The 25,304-nt window shown below is 41.3% G+C and overlaps 1 protein-coding gene across 1 annotated transcript in view; it reads left to right on the top strand.

Annotated features, from left to right (window-relative positions):
- The first annotated feature begins 1,162 nt into the window (after positions 1-1,162).
- The window catches only part of trpc4a (transient receptor potential cation channel, subfamily C, member 4a), a 48,408-nt gene continuing 24,266 nt past the window's right edge, over positions 1,163-25,304 (top strand). Inside the window, 3 exon segments of the mRNA XM_036595617.1 lie at positions 1,163-1,264; positions 10,619-11,022; positions 17,872-18,390. Of these exon segments, the coding sequence (XP_036451510.1) occupies positions 10,645-11,022; positions 17,872-18,390 (897 nt within the window). The 5' untranslated portion in view covers positions 1,163-1,264; positions 10,619-10,644.

Raw genomic sequence — 25,304 nt, forward strand, 5'->3', positions numbered from 1 at the left:
AAATCTAAGACTGCCTTTTACTCGTTGGCAAGAGCTAAAAGGGGATAAAAGCATGCAAAACTTTACAGACTGTAGTCCATCTGTTTCTCTGCATACTTTGTTAGCCCGCTTTTACCCTGTTCTTCAGTGGTCAGGACCCCCATGGACCCTCACAGAGCAGGTACTATTTGGGTGGTGGGATCATTCTCAGCACTGCAGTAACGCTGACGTGGTGGTGGTGTGTTAGTGTGTTGCGCTGGTATGAGTGGATCAGACACAGCAGTGCTGCTGGAGTTTTTAAACACCTCAGTGTCACTGCTGGACTGAGAATAGTCCACCAACCAAAAATATCCAGCCAACAGCGTCCTGTGGGCAGCGTCCTGTGACCACTGATGAAGGACTAGAGGATGACCACCACAAACTGTGCAGCAGCAGATGAGCCATCGTCTCTGACTTTACATCTACAAGGTGGACTGACAAGGTAGGAGCGTCTGATATAGTGGACAGTGAGTGGACACAGTGTTTAAAAACTCCAGCAGCACTGCTGTGTCTGATCCACTCGTACCAGCACAACACACACTAAAACACCACACACTAACAGTCTAATTCAGTTCAAAGAACTGAAGTTCAGTAAAATGATTCATATACATTATTATAATATAGTGTTTGTACGTGTTTCCGTGTGACCACGAGCACTGATTATTATTATGATTGCTGATTATTGTGACAATATTTTGGCAATGTTGGATGTCAAACCCGCTAAACTGAGAGAGAGAGAGAGAGAATCGTGTGCGCGCGCGTGTGAGAGAGAGTGAGAGAGAGAGAGAGAGGAGAGAGAGAGAGAGTGAGTGAGAGAGAGGGGGAGAGAGAGAGAGAGAGAGAGAGAGAGAGAGAGAATATTGTGCGTTCCTGCTCTGTGTCTCTCTCTCTCTATCTGCCTCTCACTGCACCATGAGTCCACACGCGCAGAGCCGGAGTTACGCGCGCGGTCAGCAGCGTCCAGCCTCAGCCACTAGCGCCGCGCGCGCTTCTACGGAGCGCCGCTTCAGCTCTTCGCGTTCCAGCCATTAGAAGCGCGCGTGCAGAGAGCGAGCCGCGATCAGGAGAGGATCTTCCAAACACGCGCCGATGTGCTGGAGGAGAATGGCTCGACCGCGCGCTTTGATTTACTGACCGTTGGCTGGATCTCTCTCTCCTCCCCCCTCCACCGCACAACCTGTTGTGCCTGGGCGCGAGCGGCACGAGAGTCACGAGCGCAAGTGGGACGCCACGCACGAGCCTGCAGGTGAGCTCTTTTTTCTCTTCGGTGTTTTCCTGTTGGAGCGCGACCACAGCAGTGTTGCGCCGAATGCAGCAGCGAGAAATGTGCGCCGTCCAGAAATGACGGAGCCGTCAAAGTGACTGCGGGGTTATTTTGGCTCGTTTCACGCGGAACCCCCTGCCGTGTGAACTGTGACAGACCCCGGCGTGGGGTACAGCGCAGTGCGTAATGGTTTATCTAATCGAACCCCCCAAAGGACCCCCGGTTAAGGTGAAGGCGAGCTTCTGCTGGGGAAACACGGAGGATATTATTGTGCTTCTCTTGGTGATATTACTGATAAATCGATGGCACAAGTGTAGGCGCTGAGGAACAGCTGTGTGAAGAGCACGAGCTACATGAAGTTGCCTTTTTCTTTTCTTTAGCTTAGTAGATGTATTATTACAAGATAATAAAACAGTCTTAACATATAATCTACTCTGTAATATATACTGTTAAAGGGCTATAACATCAGCTATAACCACCTTATTGTTTCTACACTCACTGTCCATTGTATCAGCTCCACTGTTCAATCTGTGACTGTACAGTTACAGGTTGTAGTTCATTGGTTTCATACTTTATCAGCCCCATTTTCAATGGTTGGGACCCCCAGAGAACCACCACAGAGCAGGTATTTTTTGGGTGGTGGATCATTCTCAGCACTGCAGTGACACTGATGTGGTGGTGGTGTGTTAGTGTGTGTTGTGCTGGTCTGAGTGGATCAGACACAGCAGTGCTGCTGCTGGACTGAGAATAGTCCACCAACCAAAGATATCCAGCCAACAGCATCCTGTGCAGCAGCAGATGAGCTATCATCTCTGACTTTACATCTACAAGGTGGACTGACAAGATAGGGGTGTCTAATAGAGTGGACAGTGAGTGGACACAGTGTTTAAAAGCTCCAGCAGCACTGTTGTGTCTGATTCACTCACACCAGTGCAATATGCACTAACACACCACCATGTCAGATTCACTGCAGTGCTAAAAATAAACCACCACACCTGCTCTGTGGGGGTCCTGTGGGGTCCTGACCATTGTAGTGCATCTATATGGTAAGTGGAGCTGATAAAATGGACAGTGAGTGTAGAAACAAGATAGTTATAGCTGACCATTAACAGATGGTGGTCGTTTTAACCCCTTAACAAGCCTAAGAGTAGCTCCATTAGTTTGCACTGAAGTCCCTGCAGTTACTGAATAATAAGCCTTGGTATGAAATGAGCCTGAGGGTGTTAAGGGGTTAATGTTATGGCTGATTGTGTGTATAATGGCCACAAAGATGCCTGACGTAGAGCCCTTCGGTCAGGATTCAGTTGTTTTTACCTACAGTATGGCATGTATATCTAGATGACCTAAAAGAGACAGGGTGTCACCCTGCACAGTCTGACTTGTTTCTGTACGGCTGAACGATTTGTTGTTTTTATATCACAAACTTGCAGGATTTCTTTACGGTGGAGGTGATAGGAACCAGGGGTCAGGATGTCAACAATGCAGATATAGCCATTGCATTTGCTATCTAAAATGACCAGTGAAGGAATTTTATATGTAATATTAGTAATGGTAAAGTAATGGTGAAATTATAAACAAATACATTTCTTTGGGTAGTATTTTGCCTCATAACACCCTCTGTGAATGGCTTTTGAATCTGTTTTAGGCCAAAACCTTATTGCAAAACTATTGTCTCAAGCATCAGGTAACAGCTTTCAGTGATGTAGCTTTTAGAGCCATTAAACTCTTCAGAGGTCTGGTTCCTATCACCACCACTGTTGGTAGGTTTTAATAGAACAGAGAATTTTGCATCAAGCCACTAAGAATGACTTTGTTGATCTTTGCTTAAATTATTATGATTGATTTGTCCAGATATTTAGAAAAACCAGTAGAATTTCCTTTTAATGTATTGAAAATATCACAATATTAAATCACAAGTTGCAGTTTTCCCCCCTAGTTTTCAGCCCTAGCTCACTGCCACTTAGTCCAAATGACAGCCTGAGCTGCCGCCGTTTGCCTGTGAGGTTTCAGAGAGTGCTTCATGATGACAGCCTCAAACCGTGTGCAGCCGCGTTCCTCTCTGAGCTCCCCATGTTGGTGTCTCCCTGAGGCTTTTTTGGCAATTCCTGAGGATGGCAGACTTCTGGAGAAAGCACAGCAGCACTACTGCTTCAGCATGCTTTTCTAAGGCCCAATCCCATTTCTTCTTTTTACCCCTACCCCATGTTTTCGAGTGTCATTCTCTGTTCTACAAAAACTTACCAACTCAGAATTGTTCACAGTGGTGGTGATAGGAACCAGACATCTGAAGATTTTAATGCCTCTAAAAGCCCCTTAGAACTGAGTTACAAGGGGTAGTGGTTGAAATCTTAACCTACGAAATGGGACCCTCAAAATTACTTCATTAACAGCTACCAGCGCTGCTCTGTAGGCGACCCTACCCGTCTGCAGTGACAGCAGAGGAGGGTAAAGTTCAGCTCCTCACTGCTGGGCTTTAGTTACATTTAGGGCATCATACGCCTTCAAAGAGGGGGCAATTATTTATTATCACCCTCCCCTAATTCTTCAGTGATATGAAGCTGAAGTCAGATATTCACCAGATTCTTTTTCGAATTTTCCCGTTCCACCTTAAATGGTGCATCAGTTACATTCTGGCGTCAGAACTGCTGGACTATTTAAGGCGGAACGGGAAATTTAGCTAGCTAGCTACTGAGACATTAGCATACTATTAGTGACTTTTTATGCTTGTAATGAAGAAAACAACCATAATACACTGAAATGACATTAAACTAAGATAATACAGTGGTTATCATGATTTTATAACTGAGAAAATTCTCACATTTTTTGGGTTTCTTTAGTCTCTTGTTCAGCATCTTGCCGCTTTTTTTTCTCATAACTCTCTGTTTGGAGTCTCTTTAAAAGAGATCATGTAGCCCTAACACTTCGCCCTACCCCTCTATCTCAACAAAAATCGGGACACCCTACCCCTAGACATGAACGCGCAAAACAGAGGGCTAAGGGCTAAGTGGTAGGGGCGAGGGGTGAAATGGGATTGGGCCTAAGTAGCTCCAAGGGAGGCTTATCTTGAGGTCCTTCAGCTTCTTCTCTTGAGTGAAGTTAATCACTATGGGAAAGACTTTTGGGTAGGTCCTTTATGTAAACCTACTTTTGTGAATCACCAAATCATTCACTCTTCAAAATAAAGGTGCCCAAAAGGTTTATATATAGTGATGCCATAGAAGAGCCACTTGTTGTTCCCTGGTTTCTGTAAATGAGATATGTGAGACAGAAGAGCCTTTCTAAGGTTTCAGGAACCTCTAAATAATGTGAAGGTTCCATACCAGCTAAAGGTTTTTCCTAGAACTACATAGCCAAGCCAAGAGTTCTTTAGCAGCCTGTATTTTTAAGAGTGGTGCGAGATCATGCATCTAAAGTTTCTCTATTGTTATTCACTTGGCTATTGATGTTTGATGCTTTACCACTGAACCGTTGCCCAGGCGCATGCACAGATAGACCCAGAGGGGCTGCCCTTTTGCCCTCAGACCGCACCAGTGCCCTCATGGTCAGGGTGTATAACAATTCTATTTTATATTGCTGTGATTGTTGTTGAAGCTCCACTTCAGCTCAGCCCAGCCTGCACGCTAGGAATAGAGCTAGGGGATTGGTTTAGGTTCCTCAAGCTTCATTGCTTTTGGGCGCCCCCTCTGGTGCAGTACCAACCGCCTATGTAAATTCTGACCTCTCATGGACACATCATTGTTTATCTTTAACAACGACTAAACTATTGTGAGCTGTAAAGTGTGACACATTGATCAACCAAGGTTTTCAGTAATTTTAAAAACATGAATGTATGACGTTGATACCTTAATACCTTAATAGCTGTGTAGTGTAGTGCACAGCACCTACAGTCGTATGCAGATGTTTAAATACTCTTGGTCAAATAACAAATTTTGCTGATTTTCAAAGTGAAAATAAGTCAACACACCCTCTAAAGAGCACACACTTAAATATGACACTTTTCTGCACATTTTAGTGCAACTTTTTGAGTTTGACATATGGGAGAAAATACAACATGCAAAATAATATATAAAATAACTATAATAACTATTTTCACAGGGGCGGGGGTGCCCAAACTTTTGCATACAACTGTATGCCCCATATGCTGGAGGATGGTGTTCAATTCCCCACTCTGATCAACACATTACAGTTTATTACTTCCAATAAATGCCTTCACACCCCAGTTTGTGTGCGGAAAAAAAAAATCACACGTGATTTATTTGTTAGTGAATTATTTCAAATACAAGTAGAACTGATGATATCTTGCACACCAAACAAGTTTTTGGATGGTAAAACAAAATGCAGTGTTGTTTTATTTGCCATCTGTTTGCTTTTTGTGAACTTTCACAGGCAACATTAACTCACTTGAACAATCACTGTTGTCCCTGCTGTTGGCATGGTGACAACCAAGATGATTAATTGGCTGTGTCCTAGCAAATAGGACTGTATGTCTTCTGCTTCTGACCCTATTTAGAGGGGCTTCAGCCCTGTTTATCTCAGCCTCCCTGAAAATGGTCTTCTTTCCCCAAATAAATTGATCTGTTTCTCTTTGCTGTTACTACAACACAGCAGGAAACAGTTTCTCCCCTTCATTCTGCGATTTGGTGGTTTGAACCTTAATGGATTTTATGGTATGAAGTGTTTCATAACTCACTAATGCTGGTTGTGGAACTTTTTATTCTTTGTGTTATTGTTGTCTTTTCCTTTGTAGAAAATCTTAATCGCATTTATTAAGTACTTAAATCGTATGCAGCCATTTATTTGTTTGCTGGTGTAGGCTGCACCTCTGTCGAACCAAAAAGAAGGGTGTCAAGATGCAGCCTCTCCAATGCAAGGTAGGACGCAGTTCTTCAGAGGCAGGCTGCTGTGGGAGCGCAGGCGATGTGGCCATGCAGAGCGGACACGTGTGGAGGCTCTCTGGGGTTGAGAGACATTTACCTTTAAATTAGTTGTTGTTGTTGGCTTCATACATGTTTGTGCTATTCTGTGCAGGCTGTGGGGTAGTTGGTGCAGGGTTAGGCTAGAGGTGGCCTGACTGCTATCCTGGCCGTTTCAGCAGTGCTGAGCGGAGGTTCTCCCTTGCTGTCTGTTCAATAAAAGAGCATTTGCCTTTAAAGTGCAGTTTCCCACATCTTCGCTGATGCCACGATAATACAGGGTGATTCAAAAAGATTCATCCGATTTCAAAGCGCCATATTTTTACAACTGTGAGGAGCCTAGGAACCAATCACAATCCAATTGAAAGAGGGGGTTAGAGTTTCTGACTGTCAGTGGAAGATGGCTCCCTTCAGTCTGAGAGGGGATGCGTCCCCTGAGCAGAAAGCGTTCTGCGTTCTCCACTTCAATAAGAGTGAATCTGTCATAACTGTGCAGTGTGATTTTCACGGGCAGTGAACCTCCAACAGCTCAGAGCGTTCGGCGTTGGTTCCACAACACTGGATGATCTCCGAAATCGCACTGAAAGAGCCGTGAGTGCAGCGACACCCGACATGCTCAATCCAGTATGGGATGAATTTGACTATGGCGTTGATGTTGTCCGTACAGCTGGAGGAGGTTCATACTGAGCACTTATAAAATTCCATAAACTTTACGCTCATTTAAACCATTTACAGTTCACTGGATTGATCTGTAATGATTTACAAGTGAAATAAATCATTTTGAAATCGGATGAACCTCTTTAGATCACCCTGTATATAAAAACTGCTGTCTGACTCAAAGCACTGATCACATTCTCAGCACCAGCAACAACCAACAACATACCACAGTGTTATTAGATGACATATGGTTTAGAAACTATTTCATGAAAGGCAAATCAGCCTTACATTTGAATGAAATAAGTGGTTTAAGTGGATATGTCGCCTCCCCTCGCCTGTTACTGAGCCCCTCCCCCCATGCGTGTGATGTTAGGATCTCCAGAATTAACTCAGACTTGAGCTATTACATTAGCTGGTGCATTAGAGCTATTTGCTGAAGTGCTCATAAAGTTTCAGCTCATGGATGAATTGGTTAAAAAATCTGAATATTCCGCCTTTTCATGTCATTTTTTTCTGTCAGCTGTGCTCAATGCGTAACTGCCTTAGCAGTCAGTGTGCAAAGAGTCCTAATGCTACATTTGCATACCTTTCTCATATTATAGCACTGTCTTTCTGATTAGGAGCAGATGCTGTAAATTAAATTTTTATTCACGTTCACATTGCTCTTCTTTTTTCCCCACCAAGCCCCCAAGACTGTCTGTGCAGAGTCCTGCCGTCGCCACGTTATATTAAAGCACCAGAACTGCAAGAATGTCTCTATTTTCTCTGTATTTCGCATCAGGTTATGTGTAATATCTCAGTTTTCAAGATAAGCTAGCATTTGGCAGGGTTCTACAGACTTTCTGAAGTTGAAATGATTGTTTAGAAGGCAGAGGGCAGATTGATAATTCCAGCAAAAAGCCTGTTAAGAAGTGCTTTCTAAATATATAACTGAATACACATCTGAGGCCTCCAGCATGTTAATGCATTTTAAGATGGCCTATTTTAAGCCTCTAGCATGCTAAAGCAGAGAAGCCAGTAGAAAATACTAAGTATGGCCTCTGCAGTATTGCTTTACTATACTACATTTACAGTTCACTGTGACAGTTTTGCACTATTTAAAGCAAGAAATAACTTATTTTAATAAACTGAATGTGTTTATTGCATAGACTGCTTATTATATTGTGAATTATCAGGCTCTGCTCTTTGCCATATTAATGAAAAAAGTTGGCCTTTTTTCAGTAAGTGGGCACTTAACAAAAGTACTTTTCAGGATTTGGCCGAGCAATTGAGGCCTGAGAATGGATCTAATGGGCTGCAGGGTGTGACGTTAATGGCTTACAGTACCGAAAGCCATTTTGTCCATAATGTACAATCTCAAACCTCATTAACCAAAATCCATTCAGCTGTCCCTCCCTTTTTCCTTTTGAAGCCTTTTCTGGTTTATTATCCCCTATTTTCTTCCTGCATTATCTGAACAATATTAGTTGTTCTGCCACCTGCAGTCTTTTCTATCATATGGCATCAACCAACATAGGACTGTCAAGGCAAGCATGCGCTTCTTTGAAGACATATTAAGCCACCACAATCTGTTTTTGATTGGACGCAATATAAAAGGGGAGTTTAAAAGTGCTTTGTGTAAGATTTCGGGGGATCTATTAGCAGAGATAGAGTGTAGGATACAAAACCATGTTTTCGTTTTCGTGTATAATCACCTGTAACTATGAATCGTTCTGTTTTTCGCTAGCTTAACATGAGCCTGTCATGGGAGCAGGTCCTCTACCAACAGAAGCTGCCATGTTGCGCCACCAAGTTTCTACAGTAGCCCAGAGTGGACAAACCAAACACTGGCTCTAGAGGCACCTTTTGCATTTTATGTTGAAGCAGCAGCTTAAATTTGGTGGAGCTATAGCACCAGTTGGAAGATATAGAGAGTAGAAGAATCAGTGGTTGCTGCTGGTGCTGGCTGACCATTTTGTGCCGTGAGAAGTTTAAGAACTCAAATTTGGACAAATGGAGGATCGGACTTATTATTTAGCCCAAGAAAAAAACAAGGGAGGGTGAATCCTCGTCGTCAAAGAAGCGAAAACCTGACATAGGTTCTACTACACGCTTGGAAAGGGAGGAGTGCGGAGGAGTATTCAGTTGATCGCACTCTGCAACCTCACCACTAGATGGCACTAAATCTTACACACTGCACACACATTTAAGGCGCATGGAGAAGAACGCTAAATTGCCCAGCACCGCTGTGGATCGACATGGAAAGAGAAAACATAAGGGACACTTTTCCACTCAGTGAGGCCCGTTGGACTTTTTGGACTCCTGGCCTCCTGTGACATAATGAGGATTTGAAATTGTCCGTCTGTTTTGTATAAGTAGAATTTTCATGGAAGTGTTTGTCAAACCAGTAAATATATTAAATGCATTGATGTACTGTGATGCATCAACCTCAATGTGATTGGCTGAGTTTTTGAAAATGGTCTTTGATTGTGAGGTTGTTATTTGGTGGGAAAAATGTTTATTGTGATCATTGTTTTTTTTTTTTGTGAACAACTGTTTTGTTGTCTTTTGGCATATATTTTGGCACGTATGTTATCATAAAATCATAGAACATCCCCATTCCATCCCCACCTCAAGGGTATGTTAAGGGTGGATTACAGAATTTACATTTAGCACAGTACACAGAGTTCACAGCTTCATAAGAACAAAAGACCAAAAAATACACAAATGTACATGTGCGCTAATAGATTGGAATTTTGTTCAAATCAAAATAAACAAATAAATAATAACAACCCTAACCAGAGCTTAGTAAAACTATACAGATTGTAGCACCCTTATTGAGATCAATAAACAATAACGATAGTTATTTATTTTATTCCCCTGTATTTCACAGTTTTATAAGGAGCCAGTTGATGCTGGGTCAGAATTTCATTTAAATCCCCCCTAGTTTGATTCTCAAGTAGTTTAATACCGTGGTGTCCGCCATGGGCTGTGCTGCTGCGGGGAGCTTAGGGAGTGTGGCCATTATGTTTTTATAAGCCAAAGAGACTGACTGAGCTAAAAGCATAAGCACACTGACTGTAGTGAAAGAAGTCTGTAGGTTAACTGGTGCGGGTGGCTGCAGCTAACATAACAGCTTAGTCACACTGCTAAACTAGCAAATGTATAACCTTATGACTAAATATTACGCAATTATTAACTTACTGCATCCACATATGCAGTATTGCCTTGTCAGGAGAAAAAAGTCTGTCATCTGCAAGTATTAAATATTCCTGAACATTTAAAATTAGAGGCAAATAATTTGTTGTTTTTTGTGTTTAAAGTTAGAAATAGCATGTTGTTCCCTCCATTTAGTTGGGGTTGTGTGTGATAATGTTACTAACTAGAACAAATAGCTTTAAACATTCAAAGGGACATTTTTTGAATTTGTATGCACATTTGTTGATTGAACTTGAGTAATATTTGAATGTTTCATTTTATTTTGACAGCCCTAGTTGAGGTGTCACAGTGATTGTACCTCACATCATGTATACCACCCACCAGCTGGTAAAACCACTGTAATAAAATCCTCATGTTTTCAGACTAATGATAATAAAAAAATATTTGGTGTATTGTTTGGTGTAGTGAAATACAGCGGTTCCACCTTTGGAGTCACACAAAGTTTAGTGTTGTTTTGAAATAATTTCATATTGTTAATAATCAAGTAATATCATGATGAAACTTGAGATGTCATGATAATCGAATGGTCAGAGATTTGCCGCTACTAACCCACCACCTCTCTGCGCAGTCTCAGCGTAAGATGGCCTAGCAGCGATGTCCCAGCTGTACTACCGTCGTACGGACAACTCCTCGTACAGAGACCGCATCCCTCTGCGGATCGTGCGGGCCGAGTCGGAGCTGTCCCCTCTGGAGAAGGCCTACCTGAGTGCCGTGGAGAAGGGAGATTATGGCAGCGTCAAGCAGTTCCTGGAAGAGGCTGAGATCTACTTCAAAATTAACATCAACTGCATCGACCCGCTGGGCCGCACGGCGCTCCTCATCGCCATCGAGAATGAGAACCTGGAGATCATCGAGCTGCTCCTCAGCTTCAACGTGTACGTGGGCGACGCCCTGCTCCACGCCATCCGCAAGGAGGTGGTGGGTGCTGTGGAGCTGCTGCTCAACCACAAGAAGCCCAGTGGAGGAATGCAGGTGGGTCCAACATCACGGCTTACAAACTTCAAAAAATACAGACTCTTCAGTGAAAGATCTGCAAACTTCTTCAAACTTGCATGTCTCGATTACAAAAATGATTTCTTAGAGACGCTTCCATTGAAAGGTTCTTTGGGGAACCAAAAGTGGTTCTCTTATGGCATCACTCCAAAGAAACCTTCTTAGAACCTTTACTTTCAGTAGATCTCCTCGTACAAGATGCCCACCAAAACCATCAACCCTTAGAAACAAACACAAATGTGATGTTGACTGAAAGTTTAGAATCAATGCTTGTGAGAGAACCTGAGCATATTTCAATGAACTATGAGTTATACTAATCAGTGTGGAACTACAACATGCTAGTGTTAATGTAATGGCTCTCTTAGCTACCGTGTAGTCCAAAGACTATGATGCGTCTCTGCCATAGACTATAAAAATAAAGCTGCCAAAGATGGCTCTTTGGAGCAATGCCATAAAAGAAGCGCTTTTGGGTTCCTAAAGAACCTTGAAGAACCTCTAATTCTAATCTCTAATATGTATTTCTGTAATTGCAGTGTGTGAGTGTGAAGAACTGTTGCATAATGTTTTGGTGTAAAGGTTTTATATCAACTAAAGGTGTTTTCTAGAACCAGGGATCTTACGATGCTCTCACAAAACGTCTTTGGAGGCCCAAAAAAGCAAAAAAATTGCTTATAGAATGCTTATAAAAATGCTTAAATGCAAATAGCTTTAATAAACAGCTTGTGGCAATATTCCATCAATTCCTGCACAGTGCATTCTGCATATTTTTGGTGTTTAAAGGGGAATTTTAAATTGGCTGTTTTGTTTTTTTTTTTGTATTTTCACAACACAAAATAGGTTATACAAAAAACATGAGTACATAATTAGTTGTGTAGTTATACTCAAATTACCTTGGGACTACTAGCTAGGTGATCTTCTCTAAAGAGGAGTGCAGGGGGGAAAAAGTGTCAAGGATGAACATTGTAATCTAAAATATGGGAAAAATGTCTTTTTTTTTAAAGTATGCATTTACATAAACACATGGTAAATACTCATATTTAAGTGCATTTTAAATCAACATTTGTCACCACAAGCTAATATTGATATGATAAAGCTGTAATAATAATACAAAGAAGAAAAATCACAAACTTACATAATGGTTCTTAGATAAAGTTATATGGGACTTTTATTGTGATTGTATCAGGGTTCCTGCTAAACGCGAATGCAGCGTAAGCAAAGAAGAGCAGTTAATTCTGCATTCTCAGTGTAATTGTTTGATAATTCCATTCATTTTGTCCTTTCAATAAAAATCGACCCACCTTGGGAGCCACAACATTTTATGTCCATTTTACCATCTTGGCTGCAAATATGTCTCTGTGTGTGCTGATGTACCAGTATAGGCTAAAAATATAGTAAAAATGAAAACACAGACTTACTTTGCTCTGCTTTAAGCTTCAGCTCAGCTATAGCTGCTTTTCTCGCATCTCCAGCAGGAAACTTTTCCACAAAAGTAGAGCAGTTTCTTGTAAAACGTCTCTCAACATTCGGGTTTTTACGAGGCCGAAATCAGCTTCTCATTCGCCAGCTTCTTGTTCTGACTTCAGCTTCACAATTTCTTTTAGTGTTTGACAGTTTATTTAAATTGCTGTCTGTGCTATGTGACCAGCAGTCTGTGCGCCAGGTGAATTAGCAGATAAAGTCTACATTAACTCCAGCATTTAAGACCATTTATTGTTTGAACGATCAGCAGAGATTTTTTTTACTGCAAAGTATTTATAGGTCTAATTCTGCTGTGGATCCACAACAGGGCAGTAAAAGAGCCGCGTGTTGCCGAATCCCTGGTCTAGTATGTTCAGCAAATCTACCCATAAGATGAAAAAATGAATAAAGAAGGCTTGAGGTGGTATAAAGCTGTCACATCTGGCTATATTGCCTGTTTCCTAATAGTTTGAGACCCCTGTGTTTGACATTACATATTCAAGGCCTATTTGTTTCATTACATTTTTGCATCTGAGCTGCCTCTAGACCCCAAGATACCCCTTGGCAGCCATACGTCTCTGAGCACCGGCCCCACTGGCCCGGTTAGTGATGCATCCCTACCTAGAACCACACACCCAAGCGAAGAACCATTAAGGAACTTACATTTTTCCACACCTTTAGTCTCACCTCCTCTGCAAAATGTCAGCTGTGAAAATTCTGTTTACTCTTTTCACTTCATATTATGTGCTAAACATGGATGCTCAGTTGATAAGCACAGTGGAGTACAGGACACTCCAACAGAACACGTCTCAGTAAAAGTGTACATATGATGAACTGCACAGATCTTTCACTTAAGATCTTTCACTGTATGAGTGCTGACAAAGAGCAGGTATGAATGCTGAAGTCCTGAGGCGTCTCATCGACAGCACAAACGAGACTATCTCTCCATTTTCCTGCCATTCCCCCATTCATGTTGGCTGACAGAGAAGACTATCTGAGCTCACATTCAACACTTACAGTACTTGCTGTTCTTTCTCTTCACTTCAAGACACACTTCCTCTGTCTTTTCACAGCCACGCTCGCAGCGTTCCACCTCCTTTCCGAAATTAATCCTTTTGTAGCGTAATCTGGAATGCACAGGGTGTTTTTGAGCCTCTTTTAGAGAATTAAGACTGCTTTGAGAGCCCTTCTTCAGCCGTGTCCTTGCAGACGTCAGGGCCTGACACATCCGACAGGAGAAGAAAGATTTTAGAGAATTTTCAGATGTTAATACGTTTCCCACTGCTAGCCCTTTTCCTAAATAGCCCTTTCAATAAGTAATGTCCCAGTGGCCCGGAAAGGTTGGCTAAATTGATAATTGCGCCACCAGCTGTCATTGCAAAGCAGGATGCATTTGTTATAGTAAATAGCTGCTAGTGTGCGAAATGCATCTAATCTATCTTGCAGCGGCGGTAATGTCTGCCTGACTGCTTCAAATCCGACTGGAATTACACATTTTCCTGCTTGGGAAAGGTTGCAGAGAGCATGTCAACAAAACATTAGCAGCACTTTTAGACTGAAGTGGCATGGAAAAGGCTCGAATCATAAGCAGAGTGATGCTAAAAGACTGATTCTCTGTTTATAAAAAGCTGCCGGCCCACTTGTTCTGCCTACAGCTTCTCTATTTCTCTGGTGAAGTCTAGTGAATGCTAGTCAACGAGCTTTAGGTGGGTTTGTAATGGGTATAAAGATTACTGGCTACCAAAATAGCCCTGACAAACAGTCTGACACCACAGCTTGACAAATGGAGTTTCTGACACCTCCAGATGTCAAATCAGAGGTGATTAAAATCCAGCAAGGTGGTTCAGTTCTGCTGTGCCCCCATTAGTTTGTGTTATTGATGGGTAGAGGTTGCTATACAACAGCAATTCCATTATATTTCTCACATTTGACATGATTGTTAGAAATTTGCAGCAGAGAGGGTCTTACTAAGCCAGGGGTCGGCAACATGCGGCTCTTTCACTGCCCTGTTGTGGCTCCACAGCAGAATCAGATTTGTAGGTAAAAATAAAATAATCCTCCTTTACAGTAAAATAAAGCTCTGCTGATCGTTCTTCACCTGGGATGGACTGGCGACCTGTCCAGGGTGTATCCTGCCTTACGCCCAATGAGAGCTGGGATAGGCTCCAGCACCCCACCGCGACCCAGAAGGATAAGCAGTTTAGATGATGGATGGATGGATGATCGTTCAACACAGTTTAACAATAAATGGTCTTAAACACTGGAGTTAATGTAGAACTGCTGATTCAACCTTTAGCCCTGAAGATTGTCATGCAGACTGTTGGTCACCATAGCAACGCAGACAACAGTCTCGCCTACGAAAAAACAAAGAGAAAGATTTAAGACGAACATTGATAATTTAGACTAACGGACTTGCATTTATAATCACTCCAGCTGGTTTCCTGATATGTTTAATCTGCAACGAGAAAGTCGCGACTTCCAACAAGAAGCTCTGGAATGAGAAGTTGACTTCAGCTTTTCAAAAAGTCAATTGTTGAGAAAGTTTCCTGCCAGAGATGCGAGAAAAGCAGCTATAGCTGCGCTAAAGTTTAAAGCAGAGCAAAGTAAGACTGTGTTTTCGTTTATATTATATTTTTTAGCCTGTACTAGCACATTAGCACACACTGAGATGTATTTACAGTCAAGAAATTAAAATGGGCATAAAATGTTGTGGCTCCCGAGGTGGTTTGATTTTTGTTGAGAGAACAAAATGGTTCTTTCTAACATTTGGGTTGCGACCCCTGTACTAATGTGAAAAGCTGTTTTGATGGAGTAAATGGTGCAGTCATTTATGGTTGCACCAGTACGACCTGTGGTGACTGATCATACTGGTGCAACACATTTAACGTGGCTTATAATATTCATACTGAACAAATCTCATTAACGACTACATGTTATGTCATCTGCAAATATTCACTGTCCTCAAAGCAAACATCTACACGTTCATAGTGTTGTTTATGTATCTTGTGTCTAAATCCCTCGAAACGGGTGACTTGTTCAATCGTTAATTTCCAGCCATAACAACCATTCAGACCTAGGAAAAAAGTTTAAAACTTATCTCATAGAATTTCACAGACACCTCAAGAACTGAATATAACATCAAATATTTCACTATTCAGCGTGTCCAACTTGATTTCTGTATTCAGAGAAATCTAAACACCCAAAGTTCAGTCTTAGAAGTTGGTTGCATTTTCTTCTCATGTAATCCCAAACACATTCTCTGATGTTGAAGTCTAGACTTTAGTAAGTTTTCTGCATTTTTGTCCACCTTTTTTTTCAGTGAGGCTTCTTGAGCTACACATCCTTTCAGACCCATAGCACTGAGTTGTCTTCTCACAGTGGAAGGATGGACAGAAACAGCTGTGAATTAGTTCAGAGAAAGATGAAAAGTTTAAGAACTGTTTAACTGATGGTGAGAATTTTGGTGGTCTACGGTTTTTCACGGTTGTGAGGGGTCCTATTTTTTCGTTATGTTTAATGATGTTTTGATGTGCAGTTTTGGAAGCCCCTTTTTAAAACCTATTTTCTTTTGGCTTTCCCTGTCCTACAGAGCCCTGCTGGTGACATCCCATATAGATAAAAATAATGCGTGGCCACGCCCTATTAACATGTGAAAACAAGGTATGGGGATGAAATAATTAAGTCGTGGCCATGACTTAGTAAGGCGTGGGAATGACATAATTAAGCCTTGACCACAGCTAATAAGCAACAGAACACTCGAGGTTGTGTGTTATCGCGAAATAACATCACAGCTGTGATTTGGTCGCCGTAGATCATCGCAGCCGTGATGTTATTGGCGATAACACACTCCTCGAGTGTTCTATTGCTTTTATACAACAGTTAAATAAATAAAGTAATAAATTAATAAACTGGGCTGTGAACGCAGCGTTTAATATGTTTTAATGTTCGCAGTTCCTTCACCAAATTATAGTTCCTTAACGAGCAGTTTGTTGCTACGTCAGAGTAACGAGCTCCGCCCACTCGCTGCACAGCCGGCAGTTCGTTCTCCAGCTCCACACAGACCAACTGACAGTTTGGGAATTTAGTGTAGCCTCATCTTCAGAGTCTGACCAAATCGGCTGTCGGTCAAATGTGATCTTAAAAGTATCCATTTTCTCTTTGTGGCAAAGTAAGAAGTAAAAACGTTCAAATGGCTTGAGCGTCTCCTACAGCTGTCACAGTTGTTGCTTAGCAACGGCGTCTCAGCGGAGTGATAGTGTTTGTGAAAAACCCGTGATGTTATGGTGAAATAACAGCGCAGTTAGAACGCTTCTCAACCAATCAGCTTGTGTGGTCGGAACTAACTGTTGTATAAAACCCAATGATACTGCCTTTTTAAAGGTCACAGTGGAAATGAAGAGTCTGCTGTCTCTAGGCAAAGCATGAGCTGGACAACACAGGCGCAATATGCAGTGTGATTGGTGACATGTTGGTGAAAACCATGGTGGAGGGAGATTATCTGTCATTTTTTGGTGTTGTATAAAAATATGAGAGGTTCAGTAAAATGTCTTTCCATATATTATCATGCTGAAATGATGTCAGTGTGTATTACTGCTAATAGCCTTTTCAACTCCTTGGGACCACCGGTGGTTCCAAAACGCACTTCGTCATATTCTTCATAACTTTCATATTTCATAAGCTACATTCTAAAGGTGGGGGTCGTATGAGAGCTGTAACTGTCTTCTTTCCAGTCAAATAGATGGGTGATGTAATTTTAAACCCTTATAATAAAAGAAGCTGAACTCACAATTTTTTTTCTACTGAAAGTCGACCCATTTTTCCACAAATCTGGGCTATAAACTATAAACAGATGGCATCTCTTCAGTGATCTGCTCTGTAAACATTATTTTTATAAAAAAATACAAAGAGCTTCTAAGATTTTTGGCTTTCAGCAGTGAATTCTAAGCATATAGCAATATGTGTATCATAAAACACATGTTCTGTTAATTTGAGGGGAGCTTTTACAAAAAATAAATAAATGAACAAAATAAAAATTTACATTTATTTCATGCAGTTACTGAATAATTTGCCTTATGATTTGGTCATGTAAATTCAGATGGACAAACCAAAATATACCCTGGTCAATAAGAGGTTAAAGCATTTTAAGTATATTTAAACAATCAACAATAATAACAAAAAGTTTGGTCAATGATAATATGGAAAGAAATTTGTATACTGTCCAATCCTAACTACCTAGATTATTAGCTAGTTACCTACCTACCTAGCTAACTTGCTGGCTAGCTACCTAACTAGCTATCTGAACTCTTTATTAAATCTGAATTGTTTTACTTCCAGACCTAATGAACGGCTGCTTTGCCATCTTTCTTTCAGGTTCCTCCAATCCTGCTGGATAAGCAGTTCTCTGATTTCACCCCTGACATAACCCCCATCATCTTAGCTGCCCATACCAACAACTATGAGATCATCAAGCTGCTGGTCCAGAAAGGAGTATCGGTGCCCCAGCCACATGAGGTGCGCTGCAACTGCATAGAGTGTGTGTCCAGCTCGGATGTAGATAGCCTGCGGCACTCGCGTTCGCGTCTGAACATCTACCGCGCTCTGTCCAGCCCGTCGCTTATCGCACTGTCCAGCGAGGACCCCTTTCTCACGGCATTCCGCCTCAGCTGGGAGCTGCAGGAGCTCAGTAAGGTGGAAAACGAGTTCAAGTCTGAGTACGAGGAGCTGTCCCACCAGTGCAAGCAATTCGCCAAGGACTTGCTGGATCAGACACGCAGCTCCAGAGAGCTGGAGCTAATCCTCAACTACAGAGATGATGTGAGTCCCCTGGAGGATGAGAACAACAATGACCTGGCCAGGCTCAAGCTGGCTATCAAGTACCACCAGAAAGAGGTAAGGCCAGTGCATGTTAAAGCCAGCAATCGCATTTACAGTTTTCCCCCCATGCCCAAAATGAAGTTTATCAGCAGTAGACCTCTGAAGTAGAGCGTCATTCTGTAGTCGGCATCATGTCCATATTAGGAACTCCAGGTCTAAGCAGTTTTCTCTATAAGACACGACAGTTCTAAACCAGATTTTTTCCTACTTACATTTTCCCCACAGTGGAGCCTCATTCACAAATATCATCCTAAATTTTTCCTTAAATGTGTTCTTGAGAGCTGGGATAGGCTCCAGCAGCCCACCACGACCCAGAAAAATAAGCGGTTTAGATGATGTGTGTGTGTGTTCTTGAGAAAGGTCCTAAGAAAAATGTAAGATTCATGACGTGTTCTTAAACAGCAAAGAACAAACCCCAAATAAAAAAACAGGGGTGAATGTCAGAATCTTCTTAAAACTGTGTAAGTGGGTCTTAAGAAGAATGGTTGCTGAGTGAGGCCCGATGTCACTGGATCTTCTGAAGAACGAGGTCGTGTAGAGGTTGAAGTAGAAAAACGCTACATGCATGATCTAAGCTTGCTACCACTCCTGTGCATTTAAAAGATGGTTAAAGTACGTCTACTGTTAAACGCTATTATACAGGGTGACTCAAAAAGGTTTGACCGATGCTTAGGAACCAATCACATACCAACTGAAAGAGGGGGTCATAGAGTTTCTGACTGTCAGTGGAAGATGGCCTCCTTCAGTCTGAGAGGAGATGAGACCCCTGAGCAGAAAGCGTTCTGCGTTCTCTACTTTAATAAGAGTGAATCCGTCATAACTGTGCAGCGTGATTTTCGCGGGCAGTGAAGCTCCAACAGATCAGAGCGTTCGTCATTGGTTCCACAACACTGGATGATCTCCGAAATCGCACTGAAAGAGCCGTGAGTGCAGCGACACCCGACACGCTCAATCCAGTATGGGATGAATCTGACTATGGCGTTGATGTTGTCTGTACAGCTGGAGGAGGTTCATATTGAGACCTTATAAAATTACATAATAAACTTTATGCTCACTTAAACCATTTACAGTTCACTGCATTGATCTGTAATGACTTACAAGTGAAATAAATCATTTTGAAATCGGATGAATCTTTTTGAATCACCCTGTATAACAACAACAGCAACATAAATTGTTGGCTACTACTCTTAAAGCAACTTAACCACCAAATTTGACAAACTTCAGCAGTTTGTGTGGGGTATTTTGGTGAGGTCGCCGTCATCTGATGCCAATTTAATGCAATCAGTGTTAGCTTGTAAGTTGCAATATTCAAATTGGAACATTTTTGTTTAACCCAGGGAACAATAACAGCAATTCATTCATCAATGCAAACGGCATCCATGTTCCCTTAATAGAAATTAGCCTAATTCTTAATGTGGGTGTATTAGGAATCCTAGTAATTAATGGCTACAGAATGACAACACTTAAGAGGTCTATAGTCTCAGCCTCAGACGCACCACTCTCACATACAGTAAGACCGATGATGTCTAACATTCATTGCTCGCTACCACTTGAGGATTTGGTCAACTGCATTCTGTTTGGCTACTCAATCACACACATATGTGTGCTGGGTCAAATATGGCTCACAAGACTAAATAGCCGAGACACGACACGAAGCCGATTCAAGCCTTCTTTAGTGTTGCACTGGAGCTACAGGGCTAATGTAGCTACCAGTAATGGAAGATTATAGCACCAATTAGCATAAACTGCATGAGTAAGTAAATAAAAGTACAGACAATTCAGCTAAAAACAGTAGTAGCAGCCATCTTGGACCCTAGATTTTGTCTATACTGCCATTTCTTACTGATGATTTACATAGTAGGTCATACAAGCACTGATAACTCATAAGTCTATTTGAAATCACTACCCAACTCAACTCATTTTGAGGCAAGTGCGTGATGATTTAGGGGTGGACGATGCTAACTTGTAGCCATAAGCGTACTTGATAGCCAATTGGTATCATAGCTTCAGTGCAAAACTAAGGAAGCAAACTGTGGACACCAAACTTGGCTTTTTTGATTTTTGACAGAACTATTGCTTTAAGGGAACAGCTGGTTTAACTTGAAGCTGTGCAGCCAAGGCCGCTCCTAGATGTGCGTCTTTGGTTGTATTTCCAAGCCTAGAATAAGTGGAGTCTTGAGCTAAATTGCTTTGCCAGTGGGGATTCCCTGCTGAACATCTTTGTCAGTCCAGGTAGGCTTATGAATTTCAGATGCTGTGGCCTTGTTAGTTGTCATTTCGAATAATCTAACCACTAGGGGCCGCTGCAGTTTACTCACGTAGCTCCAATGGGTCACACACTCTGTGCTCTCTGATGACGCAAAATCCAATACTGTCATTTTAGGTGGATCTATGTCGCCCCCTTCTGCGCGTGAGACACAATGCAGATGTGTTGCGCAATGTTCTTTATGGTTCCCAGCAGAGCTACAACCATATCATAGAGGCCACTTAGAAGAGGAATGAAAAAAATGCCTTGAATTGAATCGATTCAAATGCGTACATTGTTTCCAGATTAATAAAATATATTATTTTAATATAATGTATCTCAGTTTACTTAGGCTGCTCAGCCATAACATGAAAACTCGTTCCTTGTTTCACTCAGTATCCATTTTATCAGCTCCACCTTCCAAAGAGTTTCACTTTGTAGTTCTACAGTTACAGACTGTAGTCCATCTGTTTCTCTGATACTTTGTTACCCTGTTCTTCAGTGGTCAGGACCCCCATGGACCCTCACAGAGCAGGTACAATTTGGGTGGTGGATCATTCTCAGCACTGCAGTAACACTGACGTGGTGGTGGTGTGTTAGTGTGTGTTGCGCTGGTACGAGTGGATCAGACACAGAAGTGCTGCTGGAGTTTTTAAACACTGTGTCCATTCACTGTCCACTCTATTAGACACTCCTACCTTGTCAGTCCACCTTGTAGATGTAAAGTCAGAGACGATAGCTCATCTGCTGCTGCACAGTTTGGGTTGGTCATCCTCTAGTCCTTCATCAGTGGTCGGCTGGAAGCTGTTGACTGGATATTTTTGGTTGGTGGACTATTCTCAGTCCAGCAGTGACACTGAGGTGTTTAAAATCATCCACCACCCAAAAAGGCCTGCTCTGTGGTGGTCCCCTGGGGGTCCTGACCATTGAAGAACAAGATAGCAAAGTATGCAGAGAAACAGATGGACTACAGTCTGTAACTGTGGAGCTACAAATTAGGTACATTTAATGATTTCCACCATTGCTACAAAGTAACTTCAATCAGTGACAGTACAAATTTGTTTACTCTGAAGGACACGGCAGATTAAAATACAGCATGAACTCGCTGCCATATTCATTTCACTTGCTCCATCTGTCTACTCCAAACACACTTTTCATTTCCCTTCATTCCCTGGATCAGTGATTCAGTTAAACGCTTCTGCTAACTGTTCCACTTACGGTCTTCTAGATTAAGTTTGTGCATCAGATTTGGACCAAAACATTTGTTTACTTAAAAACGTTAGTAAATAATGTTTTCAGAGTTTTCAGAGTTTTCCTTTTTTCACAACTCTGAGGGGATACTTTCCACACAGTAAAATCAACCGTGTTGTATTAAAGGGGAACTCCACCTAATTTTTTTAAAAGTTTGTGTAATTGAACTGTTGAGATGCTGACAAAGCCTTTTAGAGTGGTTTGCTGTGATGTGCTGCATTCTAGAGGAACGTACAGTCAGAATCGTTCACAGTGATAATGATAGGAACCAGATGTTCAGGCCGTTTGATGCCTCCAAAATCTTTATTGGTTTTGAATTCTGGCCTAAAGCGTATTTTGAAACACATTTACCTGTGGCAAAACTATAACATCACAATACACAATATGCATCACAATATTTCGTTTTTCTGAAGTTTGCTATGTTGGACCAGAGAAAAAGTGCCAGCAGCGCCAGGTTTTTAAAAATGTACTATTAAAGCTATGAATCCATTGATTTTTATTGATTGTTTTACATACTGCACTGCATGAAATGCAGTCAAACCAGATCATGTTCTATTATTATGCACTCTTTGTAATGAAACATGCAGTTGTTCAGAAACTTACTGACTCAGATTTCATTACAGTGGTGGTGAAAGGAACCCTGAGTCACTGTGTCTGCAGCAAAAATGTCAACTTTTTATTTAATTCCCAAAATAACCAATAATCCTACAGTGATCCTAGACTCTTCTGAGTTTTTATATGTAATGTTGTTATTGGTAAAATTGTGGTAAATCTGAAAAAATACGTTTTCTTTGGGTGCTATTTTGCATGAACCAGCAACGCCCTGCATGTGCCTCATCTTAGACCAAAGCTATAATAACAAAAAAAGTCTGTCGTCACGCAGCGCATTCATAACTGTTTTATGTAATAACTTTTTGTAAGGGAACTTTCAGAGGCATTAGATGCTTCAGATGTCTGGTTCTTATCACAACCACTGTGAACAGTTCTGACTCAGTACGTTTTTCTTTGATGAACCATTTCATATCAAACCATTCTAAATGACTTTGTTTACATCCTGACCATTGAATTATGCAAAAAAAAAGAAAAAAATCAGTGGAGTTTCCCCAAGATTTGATGTACCTAGGTGGTAAATAAATTCACAACATCAGTGGAGATTTTATCAAGATTTTATTAAGAGAGCTCTCAGTGGAACTTACTATTTAAAAGCTCTAATGGAGTGAGAGAGCTAGGTTAAAGGAGTCAGTCATAGTAATATACAGCATGCAGCAGCTGTTTGAGGAGTCAGACTCAGATTGCATTACTGGGGTTACAGCAAATTAGTGCCATTAATTGCTTATATTCTTAACACATTACCTTTAGCCCTATTGGAGCTGGATTAGTTTTACACGGGGAGGTGCTGCAATAGTGAGTGACTTCTGACGAGATCTGTGATTTTAATCCAGTATGAATCTGCCATGTTTGTAGTTTTTACAAGTCTGCTAAGTTATAATTCTGAAGGAGTGAATTAGCTTCTATAATTTCCCAAACTCAGTAATAGGAGCCCTGTTCCCTGTTTAGTAATATGAGTCCTGTTGGAATGGAAAGGAAGACAAGGCTAACAGCTAAATGAAGCTTGATTTGATCCACCTTTTAAATCCTCAACACACGACCAAACTTCTGAAATACACAACAATTCGGTCTATGTTCCCGTACGCTATGATTATGCGTCATCATTTGGAATAGCTGTTAATAAAGGGTATCACCTCACACTGAAATGAGATGTAAAGTCTCCTCCATCGTCTAATGTCACGTTTTGGGCTTTTTAGCTGCACAAATGTGTTATTATTGCTCTGTGGTGCCTGTTGCATAATGCTGACATAAACATCTGTGTGGTGATATTTTAATCCAGGCTGTTTGGCCTAATTTGGGGGAAATTACACAGATCCTTTCTCCCATACGAATCGGCCAGTCACATCACGCACACATTATGTTAGTGGACTTCTTCTGGTAAAACTAATCCAACTCGAGTAGGGCTTATGATTCGCCAAGCTTAGACCTCCCTCAGTAATAGGAGTCCTGTTTAAGTCAACCTCACACTAATGTTTTTTGTGACCAACAACAAGGCTAACAGATAAAATAGAGCTCGATTTGACCCGGTTCCTCAATCCTCCAGTGCATGACAAGACGGCTGAAATCTATAATTTTTTGGTGATGACAGAATTAAAAGGAGGAATAAAATGAAATATCTCTAAAAATTTTTTTTACAAGGCAATACATTCTCTGTCTTGAGGAGCTGCCTTTGGTGAGTTGAATGAAGCCACTTTACTACCCTAATGCTAGTCTATATGCCATTTTGCTGACAAGGTGCTGTTACTGTTCAGAATTGTGGCACCTGTTGCGTAATGCTGAGGTAAAAGTCTGTGTGATGATATTTTAATTTGGCTTAATTTGGGGAAATTACACAATTATCCCATATGGATTGCCCAGTCACATCACACACATTACATTAGAGGACCTCCTCTGGTAGAACTAATCCAGCTCAAATAAGGCTTATGATTCACCAAACTCAGAGCTCCCTCAGTAATAGAAGTCCTGCTTGAGTCAACCTCACAGTAATGTAATAAAAAAAAATGGGTAATAGAAAACGGCACCTCCATTTTTTCCCCTTTTTTCTTCTTTTTTGTGACCGAAGACAAGGCTAACGTTCTTTATGGAGTGTGAGAATGAGGTGCACATGCACTTTTTTTCTCTGTATCTTGTCACTGTGTTGCTTTATTGTCTGCTTTTCGCCTTGAAATATTGGTGTAGATGTAGAACAGCTTTCTGGAACACGTTCACTGAGTACAATGCTTAACTTCACAGTGCATTTCTGTGTGTGTGTATATGTGTGTGCTTGTCTTTCTATACTTGTGAAGACCAGGTGTCCCCACAAGGATAGCAAATGAGAAGAGTTCCAGCAAGGTAGAACATTTTGCTGGTTTATCATGCCATTTAAAGGAAACTATGCCATTTATTTCATAAACAGTGGCAAAACATCTGGTTTTTGGGAGTTTGTTTGGCTATTGTTAGGTTGTAATGTAGGTCCTATATGTATGTCTTTGTGGGGGCCAAATGTGCCCAGACTGATAGGAAAACATGAACATTTAGACATTGTGGGGACATTTCTCTGGTCCTTATGAGTTTCAAAAAATGAAAAAATAGCAAAGACCCTGAGGTTCTTGAGGTTAACGCTAGGGTGCGTTAGCTGTAGCACAACAGCATTTACTTAAAGCCATACTTAAGTCAATGGGAGGACCCCACAATATATAGATTTAATAGATGATATTCCGTTGCTGATATCCATGGCCAAGGCTAACAGATAAATTGGAGCTTTGACAAAACTGCTTTGTTTGTTTTGGTGATGGCAGAATTACAAGGAGAAGGAAAATGAAATATCTCTTAAGGTTTTTTACAA

This window comes from Colossoma macropomum, unplaced genomic scaffold (genome assembly GCF_904425465.1).
Source record: "Colossoma macropomum unplaced genomic scaffold, Colossoma_macropomum, whole genome shotgun sequence".
NCBI lineage: Eukaryota > Metazoa > Chordata > Actinopteri > Characiformes > Serrasalmidae > Colossoma > Colossoma macropomum.